Below are 12,781 nucleotides of genomic sequence, written 5' to 3' on the forward strand. Positions count from 1 at the left end.
TGTTTTCTGCAGTGGTTAAGAGAGACACGGAACATGAAGTGCTTAACATTTTTAATGTTTTTTGTGACGTCGCCGCACTTCAAGTAGAGCTTAGCGAATAGATAAAATGAAACGACACGTAAGAAGCCTAATCAACAATGGACAGAACGATAACAAAGTTTTTGAATCAAAAAAGTATATATATATATATATATATATATATCACTTACAACCACAGAGTTAAAATCTTGATTCATCATAATGTGGATGCACTGTCTCATCTCACTTGAAAATCTTTATGGCAATTCAAGATAGATATAAAGTATATAATGCATCCTTTTATTTCATTTTGATTTCTGTGCATTCGATGGGAAACTTCAGAATTCAACAAGTTTCTTTATATACTTCCAATTTCAGAATTTTTCCCTATTCTGTGATGTTCGATGTTAGTCCAGTTATATAAGTTGAATTGAAAATATGAAATGAATTATTTCAGATTCGTGCAGGATTTACACTTGTGTTTATGGAATCGAACAAACCGTAGAGACTATTCTATGGTACCAAGAATAATATGGTGAAAAGTGATCAGTACTTGATGATTTTAACTCATTGGCTGCGTTTATTAAGGAGAAACATGAAACACCTACCTTCTACTCGTACAATTCAACACCCCAATTCATTATTTCCACGCCCACAATTAGTTTCAATCGTTGTACCTTTTTTATGTCATTCAGCTATAATTATAATTCCATGAGAATTGCGTCTATCAGTGTTTTTCGGTTGTTGTTGTTGTTGTTGGTGGTGGTGTTTTTGGGGGTGTTTTTTTTTTTTTTGGGGGGGGGGTGTCTCTTTTTTTGTGCCGTCAAAAAGATTGCTAAAACGCCAATTGTTTGGTGTGTGTGTGGGTGTGTGTGTATGTACCTTCCAATGCTAGCCATATTGTATGATCAAGGAGGTGGGAATCTCTTCCCACCTCCCTAGTGTGATTACGCACATCAGTCATTGATGGTCTAGCTGAATATATTGGTCCAGTATCAAAACTGTGACTCACTGTAATCTTGAAATACATATGGGATCTCAGGATAGATCTTAATTCCTACTCTATGACAATGCATTTCAACTGGACAGGGAAAAACTTTCCTCCGCACGCCATAGCCCGCTTTTTAGTGTTAGTAGCATGTTCGATAAAATGTTCATAGTGCGTGATGCACTTTGCACAAGTTTAATGATCACACGACGAATTTGGTCAACAAAAAATAACAATTCATGCAACGCACGAGGTTATCAGCCTGAATATCTTGATTTAACCCCGAACACTTACATGTACGTGCGTTTGCAAACAGCTTACTGTACTAAATGTAACAACAGCTGACAGGATAAATAACTGACGGGCGAGAGCGCAGTTCTGGGCAGATAATTTCGCTGTCAGCTGAACAAGTCAGAGTTCCCCCTGTTTTCTAGCCCATGCCCTATAGCTGCATTTTGTCTGTCTGAGGGAAATCGAGCAACATTGGTTTCTCATCATGGATGCAAATCCAGCTCTCTACACAACCATTCCACCGCAGGGGGAGAGAAAACCAGGTCAACTCACAGCTCAACAACTCAAGCAGTACTTTGACGAGGCAAGTAGGCCTACATGTATCTCATTTGTGTGCTCAGATACTGTTAGTAAGGTCCTGTCCCCCCCCCCCCCCCGATTACTCATTCGTAACTTTGATATTTACATTTGTTACCGTTTCCAATACTATTTACGTTATTCATTAAATAGTACTGTATTATGTAATCACATGTTAAAAGGTGTTAAAAATGCAAATAATAGTGTACGTGATAGAGAGACATGAATGATATTGTGTATCTTTTCTGTACGTAATAAACGTTATGACGGGTTATCCATAAATTCAAAAGAGCAAAGAGGTTATTGTCATTAAATAGCAGATACCTTTGTGTTATGTTTGTTATACAATTCCTAAGTATGTGATATATTATACATATGTATGTATATATATGTATATATATATATATATATATATATATATATATATATATCGTATTCATATACTATGGCGCCTATATATCAGATTATGTAAAATCATATATTATGTGGTAGATCGGTAGATAGATAAAGATGATATATACATCGATTATGAATATATACGTTTATGTATTCAGTATTTTTGTTATCATTATAATTACGATTGTTATCATTGCTATTACTATTGTAAGAGGTATGTTGCTGCTATTTTTGCCGTTGCACCTTCTCAGCTTTGATTGCAGACATCATATGATTTATTCTTAAATCTCATAATAGTCACAACATGCAAGATTCTCAAAACGTCTGCATAGTAGGTGGTTGTGTTTTTCATGCTTTTGAACATCATCAGGTATCTCACTCAACAAAATCTGCATTTTCTCAAATTGAGCTACAAACCACGATATGACTGCTATCTCGCGTTTTTGTTTGTTTGCAGGACGTGTTGCTAATCATGAGTATGCGTATAACACCTTGTCAAAACTCACCTAACGAACAATTTTTCAACAATACCGCTTTACCTCCATTCTGACTCATTTTTATCCATATTTTGTTGCTAGGGCTTCGTGGTTGTGCCTAACTTCTTCAAACCAGAAGAGCTTGATCTAGTTCGTGAGGGAGTGAAGGATCTCGTGAACCAATTGGTCAACAAACTCTACGATGCTGGCAAGATCAAAGGTACATCAGCTTTATCTAGCCCCATAGGTACCAATTTCCAAGAACAACAACAACCACAAAAACGGCCCAGTTACACCATTCGGCTTTAGCGACAGTCACTACCGTGTATTGTTGTAGTTAAAGGCCTATGTGATATGGAGAATCATTTTATTTCAACACGGTAATAAAAGGAAACTGCTCAGCCATCGGCTGTTATTCTGCAAGTCCGTGCATGTATACAGTAATGTATAGACAAAACAAAAACATAATTTCAGTAAATTCAGCGTATAATAATGATTAAACATAAGAAAAAAAAAGGAGAGAGAAAAATAAAAAAGGGAGTGAAAAGTATGTCTAATCATGCAGAGACTCAATCTCAGTGAACTACATTGCTGTTTGACTGGCATATGCGTCCCGGCACACACAGTGATCACACACATAATTTACATGAATGTACAAATACATTAAAACGTGGTAGACCTATTATTACTTAGCTCTCACGATATCAAAATTCGTCTTGTCAATGGTATCAGGTAATATTGTTCTATGCTTTCAGCAAAATAATTTCCTTGGTTTTGAAAACAGTTGATATCTATGTCCATTTTATCATCTACTTTTCCCTTCTAATAGTCCCCCAGTGCTGCTATTGCCATGTTTATGTCATGTTTTACTATTATGACACAATACGTCAAATAAAATGGGTTGGGTTTTTTGTTCAAGAAAAATAAAATACAAAAGATAAATCTAAAAGTGACAACCTCGTCCCAGTCTCTTAGCTAAAAGGTCAAAGTTTTACAGCAGTTAGGGGTTGACCTTTCCAGGGGCTCAAATCATATTTTGCACCGTTATACGACGGACACGACTTCTGAGCTGTTCGATTCTGTTATCGATCGAATGCTCCGGCTCTGCGAAGAGGGCAAAGTCCTTATCGCTCGACATATTGACATGTTTACGCCCCCCTTTTCTTGGCTTCCCTGGATGACGCTATACAGTAATTTATAGCAGAGAGGAGTACACTGTCCACTGACTGCAATTTGTATTGCATTTAAAATATGCATGACATGACATTGATGCCGTGCATTTGGTGAATGAGCCAATACGATAACATAGCCATGGTCAGTCATATGCAATGAATATTTGACCACATATTGAAGAATACTTATAGCATATTTTGAAAACAAAATGTCAGAGTGGTGTAAAGTATGTACCCTGATTTTCGAAATACCAGATAGTGAAGTATCATCATGATTACAATCTAGACAATTCATTAATGTTAACATGCAAAAGATGGTCGCGTACTAAATATAAATTGAACGCCATAAAGCCAGGTTTTACGGTTACTGATGCAAATCTCCTAAAATTGAACCGCGCCTGATTACTCACTATACTCGAGTAACACCAATTTTTGGCACACTGTTCCCTCTTTCATTTCACCCGGTATGGTGTTAATGAAGGTATCATTTTGCAGATTCTTTTCAATTTTTTCGCAAACCATCCGCAAACACCCCACCCAAACTTGCATAATGACATCAATCTGTATGATCTTATCTATGAAGCTGTTTTCATCCTATACGTTGCAAACGCAGTTACACGATAGATTGAAATAGCATACACTGTTTATGTGTGGCATGATATAACCTATAAAATCACAAACTTTGGAACGACTTCCTATTATCTGCATCGTGTGGTATCTATGACAGGCAAAATGTACTGTGAACATCTATCTTCCAATAAAACAGCCAGCAAATAATAAAAGAAGCGCAGCAATATAAAACACACACACACCATACACACACACACAAAAAAAAAAAAAAAAACTGTACGTGTCAGCACAACCTGGCGTTCTATGCAAATAAGGACATCTTTTTTTTTCTTTCATTTCAGTCATGCAATTTAAATCGCGTTTCACATAAATGTCATCTGGGTCCCTTGTAAGTAATAACGTTTTGACACAGTTATTCTAAAAATAACACAGACTGGGTGATAGCGTCGGTCGTTTGCACACAGAACATCTTGTTTGTTTGTGTTTTATCAGAAATGTTTGTAAATAGCAAATAGCAGCTTGGGTTGCATGTTGAATATGTGTATAGGCCAATATGACACTGTGTAATTATTGCTAACACTCTAGGTCATTATATGGTACCCATGGATTTTTTTTTTTTTTTACTTTTTCTTCTCTAGAAGACGTGAATATTTTCAATTTTTTAATCTTATGAGTACACTTCTGTGATTTTTTTTTTAATGTATACGTCGATTTTTGTTTGAGGCTTCAGAGAAAGTCAATCCTAATCGTTTTCTATTTTAACTTCACTTTGGAAAAGAAGGATATATATATATATATATACATACATACATTGTATACATATACATATAATATATATGTATATATATATATATATACATTATATAGATATATATACATATATATATATATATATATATATACCTTGTTAAGCAACTTATTTTAAATGGTTTGAAGATGTCGCCTATCCTGTTTTGCATTAAAACTCTTCGTATATTCCTCTATCCTTTCTCCCACTTCTTTCATCGCTATCACTGTTTGTTCATTACGTCATCTCATTTCAGACAAGCATGAGGACGTAGGACTGTTCCAGAGGTTCACATTGATTGAGAAACAGTTTCCTGGGGCAGGCGTACTGATGCACAAAGCAGGAATTCTTCCACAGGTAAGTGGCAAATAATGACGAATTTAGGTGTTGCATTGCTGAAGCCGGTTTACAGACCGCCAAATCTGCGAGATGAAGAAATTAATTTCCATAGCTTAGGCGTCTGATGTGGCTATGTCAGTTCCTGAAAGTAGTTGCTCTGACTGCCTGAGAAGAGAAGAAATTCCCTCATGTAATGAAAACAGACTGTTTCAAATACTAGCATAGATTGCTATTCAACATATCAATAAATGATTTCACTCATTCTGTCATTTATCTCCTTCATGTTAACGTAAAAAGCCCTGCACTTGTCATAATATTTGGATAAAAACGCAAGTTAATTCAATCATTGAATTTTGTTTAATTTTTATTCAAATCTATTTACATTTTCTACATTCTAGCATGGATATTAGAGGAAAAAATTACAAAATTACAATACAAGTATCAATTTGTCCAAACGCCAGATCTCCAAAATAGAAAAATAACATGTACCATTTATACAAAATTATTCGCGTTATATCCGAATGGAGAGAAAAAGCAAACTAAAACTTAAATATGACACCTAAACAGACATGTGGGTCATCTTACTGAGTGCAGTTGTGATAGGTACGGCCTACAATTCTTCATAACACAACAGATGATTGTAACACTGTGTGCGCAACCTTAGTCCCTTGTACATGGACGCTAAGTGTGGCGCGAAGTGATTTTTTTTTAAGGTATGATAGAAGGACTGCCCTAAACATAACATTAAATCTCTGGTTTTCCTGTAACCATGGTAACAGAGTTTTCGAGACCTTTGGAGCCACGACCATCTGTTGAATGTCATGGAGCAGCTCATTGGTCCTAACATCGCCGGACATCCCGTGTGGAACCTCAGGGTTAAGGTACGTCAGAAGTAAGCAGTGTATTTTCATATACGACGCTACTATCACACTCATGTACTCTTATGGACACACATGCACACACATACACACACAGTCATGGACACAAAAACATCATTCTAGAATTCATGATGTGATAATCTCCCAAATTACCATCAGGTTCATTGTCAAGGAACTATGAAGGGTAACTGCAACAATATCTGGAGTTTTTGGTTTTTCTTTTAATTAGCAACAGAATAAATGTCCTTTCCAGATATTTACATATAAGTTACGAACCCTTCCAAAACGGTTATGAAGCTGCTTTTATTCTCGGGCTGTCTGTAAAGGTAAAATACACAATATGACAGTGACTCTAGATTGATGGTTATCGGGCTATATGGCTTTTTATTTCGAAATGTCAAGCAGGTAACGTCTTTGACACATACAATGTATTTCTTTGTCTGGCCTGTGTCAAAATATGATTTCAGAAACATCTTACAGACATGCAAGTGAATAGTCTGCAAATTGGGCACAGTAACTACTATTAAACCATTTTATGTTATGATTGATTTCACACGACACATCTTTAGTCACAATTTGTCAATGCGTTGTGAACAATTTTCTTCGATACGTAATCATGTGAATATATAAGGCAAGAATCATCATCGTCTTCACTCCAATCTCCCACAACAGACGCCCCAGAACGAGGAGTCGGTTGTTCCGTGGCACCAGGGTAAGAATGAAACCGTTCTAACATTTTATGCTGAAAAATACCGGAGTATTAGATCTAATCAAAGTGACGTTTGCCGCTGCCGCTGATACATTACCAAATGATGCGGCCATATCAACATGTTGCTTACTGCGTATTTGACGTGTTCCTCTATGCTTTTCTCCAATAGTTCTAAGTTTTGTTATATTTTTCCAGTTTTTTTTTAAAACTTACATCTCTTATGTTATTTTCTAAGTCATCATGCAATGTACTGATTGTTGGGATAGGATTGCGGGGTTAAAATAGTGGTTATTTTGGGTTTGTTTTTATTTTTCTCAATGTTTAGAATTTGAAAAAAAAATCGTAATCGCAACACCATCCAGCATACCTTATTTTTTTATAGGCCTATGTGAAATTTTTGTCTTGATGCATCGTTTATGTGCTATGAGCCAACGTCGGCGTTTACAATAAGTTGCTGTCTATAGTGGGATCAACTGATAGTTTGTATTTTTCCAGTAGACAGTTGAATACTTGAATATAAGAACGGCCCAAGTCCAAATTTGGCTTTTATCTTTGGAGACCCCTTGCAAAGTAATGCTTATACAGATAGTAATTCCAATGATTGTTTTACCTTTCACTTTATATACATAACATTCCCATAATTGAAAAATCCATAATATTTTTGAAGTTATTTGCTGTTTCTTAGTTTTCTCTAAATTTTCTCTTATGGACTTGGGTCTACTTTATATTCAGGTATTCAATTGCATGTATTGTACAAATTTGATATCCTATCAACAAAAGCATTCTACCCTTTCAGACAACGCGTATTTGGATCCTAATGCCCTCAACGTCCTGCAACCTACAGCCTGGATTCCACTTCTGGACGTGAATGCACAGAATGGGTGCATTCAAGTACGTATCCTCTTAATACTAATGAAATCATTACTATCATTCTGAGACCAAGTGTGGAGAGTGTGTGTGCCTGTGTGTTATGGTGTCTGTTTTGATAATTGCACACGTCATGACAAGACTGAACCGAAGTGTTGACTTGGTTAGGCCTACGATAGCAAACATCTAATAGGGAGACAGGCATGACAGGGGATCATAGTAGACCCACATGAATTGTATTGACATGACAGACTCTCCTCTGTACAACAAAGTCGTACGATTGAAAGTGAATCACACTTAGGAGCAAATCTTCAAATGTTGACTACAGCACATCGACACTAACAAAAAATAATACAAATAACAACAAATAAATGAGTAAATAAAAAAAGTGTTCCTATTTGCGAGACAACTGACTACAAACTTTGTCAGGGCCGGCGGAGCGTTTTCAAAAGTGTGGGGGCCCACTTCCGGGTTTCATGAGCTAACAAGCAAAAAATGCTTATACCATTTGCAGGTTTCTTCAGCTGACAAGAAAAAAAAAAAAAAAGGTCTCTAGTGAAAAAACATAACCTTACCGCGCTCACACTTCACCCCACAGCCCCACGGTTCCGCCGGCCATGTTTGTCACATATTTTCTTCCGATCCCACAAATCCATTGTTATGGGTTCAAATGGTCAAAGTCCATGTCATTTGCCAGTATTCTGCTTGTTGTAGGAAATGATACACTCAATGTTAAAATGATAGTACATTGCATTTTTTTTATATATTATATATCGCGTAGGTTGCAAGGCGAGGTCATAGGAAGGGAGTGACAGCACGCCACCAGTGTTGCGTCGGGAACACGTGGTACGTCGAGCTGCTCGAGGAAGACATGGTGAAGACTCTCGAAGTCGATATGGACAACGATCTCGTTACCTGCGACGTCCCGTATGGAGGCGTCCTCTTCATGAACAACAGCATTCCCCACCGGAGGTACAATGTCTCGGCGAGCAATCGAACGGCATTATTGGACAGTCAAGTCTTCGTATTTAATTCCAAATAAGTGGAAGTATAGTTTAGTAAAGCAAAATATAGCAACATTGTGATGAGAATGATAAAGCAATAAACACTTTAAGATGAGCTACATGATATAGATTTATCATAGTGGAATGTCAGGATGTCGTCTTTTTGTTCCTGAAGTTTATATAGCAGTGTACCGTGCATAAGCTTCACAGAGTGATATCCTACCTTCCCAGTCATATCACTGTAAACCACAAACAGCCAGAAATACGTGCATGATAAGGATCATGTTTTTGACATTATTACCCCATCAAATTGATTTAATTAATTAATTAATTTAATTATGTTTCATGTTACGAAGATTTGATCCTTTGAATGGTAATCACCCCAGCATACTATTGATTGCCGGCTTCCTTCAATTTCACTCATTCTATTTCTTTTCCTGAACGACAAAGTCATCTGATTTCTCAAACTGAGTGAAAATGAAATTAAATCTATAGAGACTCGTGGATATAGTTTGAGGTTCCGTATACGTATCCGGCTCACTACATACGCCACATTTTGTTAGTTATTACTGTTTCAAGGAGGGTACCTATACTCATAACATGAAAAGAAAACAACAACTTATGTACAACTCAGATTAATACAATCGAATTAAATGTATCCCTTTGCTTTCCTTTTTCGCCGAATGTGAAGTGGACCCCATACAACCAATCCTTTCTACACGATGAAGCTGTCCATGAGTAGGCTACATGATTTTACACATTGCAGTTTCCTATTAATCTTTCATTTCACACTTGTTCATTTGATGAATACTTAAAGGAGGTTGCTTTGTAGACTTGAAAAAAATCTCAATCGGACCTTCAATGACTTGACGTCGTAGCATATCCGAGGTTCGCCAAAGGACCCCCCCCCCAAAAAAAAAAAAAAGACAACAACCAAAAAAAAAAAAAGACAACAACCCAAAAAAAAAAAACCAAAAAAAAAAAAACATTGTATGGCAGCAGATTATATATATATAAATATATATACGAAATTTTGGGATGTTTTGCTTTTAAACGTTGGAAATCTGAGATGAGCGATGTCTTCCTTTTTCCCTTTTACTCAGCCTGACCAACCTGTCAAATGAGATCAGATGGAGTCTGGACCTCCGCTGGCAGCGTCCCGACAAACCAAACGGCTTCTACGGTATCAAGGAAAGTATTCCTATGCGAGTGGAAGGGGACCCAAACTTTAAGCCGGACTTTGACACCTTCTCGAAAACAGATCGACAACTCTTAACGAAGGTGTGTCAGTTACTGTATCTATAGAGTTTGGTGGTTTAAATGTCGGTGCGTTTTTGATATGTCAAAGTGATTGCTGCTGTGACGAGGTGCCAGAAGATAGCCATATTTAACAGGACTTCATTACAAATTCATGCGATGATTTCAAGACTATGTTTGAAACCATGTAGTGTTCAACAATACAAAGACCTTTAAAACAAAACAAAATGGCAGTAGATCAAGACTGTGTCTCTGAGCTGGGGGAACAATCAAATGATGTCTACCTGTCACAAAGTAATTACACAATTGCTCATACAATATTGATAAACTTATCAAATAATGAATAAGTCATCAAAGGTGACCACTACATCTTATCAGGGTTATTCTCCCCGTCGGTTCAAGCTGTCATTTCCTGATGACTTTTTTCTTACAATCCTTGGTTATGTACAATGATAATAAATCAAGACATGTATGCATGCTTTCATCCATTTTGTATGTGTAGGTCCTTGTATTATCATCGTTATCCTGAAGTCTTATTTTTTTTTTCAACTATACATCATTAAAGTGTTTACATTCTGCACGTTAGGGTTACCATAGATCGTTGAACCGTAAAAAGTCCGCTGATGTATTATAAGCAAGAGAATCCTGATAATGCTTTCTGTTATCCGTAAGAGTGATTGATTTGCTTTATTTCGTTGTTTGTTTTTATCTTCTATATTTTTTGTCTTCTCTATCCGAGTGTAGGATATCTTCTTTGCGTCCAAGAACACCGACGAGGGAGCCACTAATGACGATGACGACGACGACGAATTCGACACGACAATCACGGGTCCATGGATGCAGCGATGGGAGATGGTGCACACAAACCGACACACGGCCAGATTTAAACCTCATGATAAATACAACTGGGTCAAAGCTTGAAGTGGGGCTGAGCTATCAACCCTCACGTCATGATCTTAAGAAACAAAACCAGCATCCACTTACACTTTTTAGAGATCACCATGTGTTTCATCTTAAAGATTAAAAGGCTGAACTTCTGCGAGTTCTCCTCATTCCAATGAGTGTATGTTATATGTACTTATATGATTTTGTTCAGCCTACAGGTGTGGGTAAATTCAGTAACACTTTATTTTGACTGACTTGCTCATCAAACAATGAGAACATGGTATGCCAAACATGGTGATGTGACTTGAACAATATCCCCTAAAAAGTGCATGCAAGTTTTCCATCTCAGGCCTCGCTTTGTTCTTGTTGTTGTTTCAATGACCACAAGCCTGTAGTTTTACCCCAGTATTAATGATCACTAAAGGCAGCTGAATGATGTATCCATACTATTTTCTACCATTTTATACGATTACATTCTATATTCACAGATGTCATGACATGTGTATGTCGTATCATTATATGCAATGCGCTTTGTACATTTATTAATCCGTTATGTCGTAATTTTTACCTGGAGTTTTTAGATGCAGATGATCTTTGAACAACATAGGAAGAGAACAAACAAAGTGGATGGAATAAAATGTTATGACATAGAAATAAATAGAATCCAAAGAAGTGAATTACTTGTCATCCCCTTGTCCACATTGTATCTTAGCAAGTATGGTTTATATTTTAGACTGAAAAACCGATAAACCACTTCAGGGAATGATGGAAGAAAGAAATGATTCCGCTGCTTACGATATAACCAGTTTAGCGTCTATCTGACTTTGTTATCAGGTAATCTAAACAGACACGGCGAACTGTAAAATGATGCAATAAAGATGTTCGTCCTAAATATATTAAATATTACATCTCGGACGCGATTCTTATAACAGTGTAATTAATAATTCCGACATGAGCCCGATATCACGTGCTTCATTTGGCACTAACGTGACACACTATATAACTAGACCGTAAGACCTAGACCGTAAGAAGGTCAGAGAGCGTCTGGTTGAGGTTGTGTGAAATAATGATGATAACAATTACAAACCCAAATACCTCGTTTATCTGATACATTATGCCATATTTTTTTCTTTTTTTTTCTCTCTGTATCGTATATATTTTTCCTATTTTTTGGTGTACTAACGCCTGCTTTTAATTTTACTTGTACTTCTTTCTTAACTCATATGGGTGATTTTTTTTTGTTGTTGTTGTTGTTCCTAACCACGCTAATGAAGATTGCTTGCCAATGCCCACTTTTCAGTAAACATTGACCAAACCTTTCTGTATACAAGTAAAGTCAATCTTTTGAATAGAATCACTTATTTTCAGTCAGTAATTGTTTTAAAGTCTTACCAAGACATCTTTCATGAAGAACAGAGTATATTCTGAGAGGAATTTCCAATATGAGAATAAATAATTAAATGGATGAATAAACGTGAATATTCGTGATTTTTGTTTCTTTTGCTTATACTTTGCATGATTGCAAATAATTAAGAAATTTCTAAATCTGGCAAATTTTGACACGTTTAAAAAAAAAAAGACCTGAGTGAGTATTACACTTCTATAGGACTCAATTGATTCAAGTCAAAAGAAAAGTAGAATGAACTGCAATATCAAGACAGTTACTGATGTCTATTAGAAAATTACGTCATCTATTATAAGGAATGCAAAATTACATGATGTCGTCATATGAATTCTACAATTAATTTTATATTGCTGATTCATTTCTTCTTCTTCTTCTTCTTCTTCTTCTTCTTCTTCCTTCGATATAACATCATAATCACTCACAATAAACTGCGGGGTATCAA

General features: G+C 36.3%; 1 protein-coding gene across 1 annotated transcript; it reads left to right on the plus strand.

The window, feature by feature from the left end:
- Window positions 1-1,480: 1,480 nt before the first annotated feature.
- LOC140227365 (phytanoyl-CoA dioxygenase domain-containing protein 1 homolog) lies at window positions 1,481-10,982 on the plus strand. The gene is made up of 9 exons (XM_072307780.1): window positions 1,481-1,601; window positions 2,569-2,686; window positions 5,252-5,352; window positions 6,114-6,215; window positions 6,885-6,924; window positions 7,718-7,812; window positions 8,570-8,760; window positions 9,896-10,073; window positions 10,794-10,982. Exons 1-9 carry the CDS (start codon window positions 1,503-1,505, stop codon window positions 10,968-10,970), a joined length of 1,101 nt encoding a protein of 366 aa, XP_072163881.1. The 5' UTR covers window positions 1,481-1,502; the 3' UTR covers window positions 10,971-10,982.
- Window positions 10,983-12,781: the final 1,799 nt, after the last annotated feature.

This window comes from Diadema setosum, chromosome 1, assembly GCF_964275005.1.
Source record: "Diadema setosum chromosome 1, eeDiaSeto1, whole genome shotgun sequence".
NCBI classification, from domain to species: domain Eukaryota; kingdom Metazoa; phylum Echinodermata; class Echinoidea; order Diadematoida; family Diadematidae; genus Diadema; species Diadema setosum.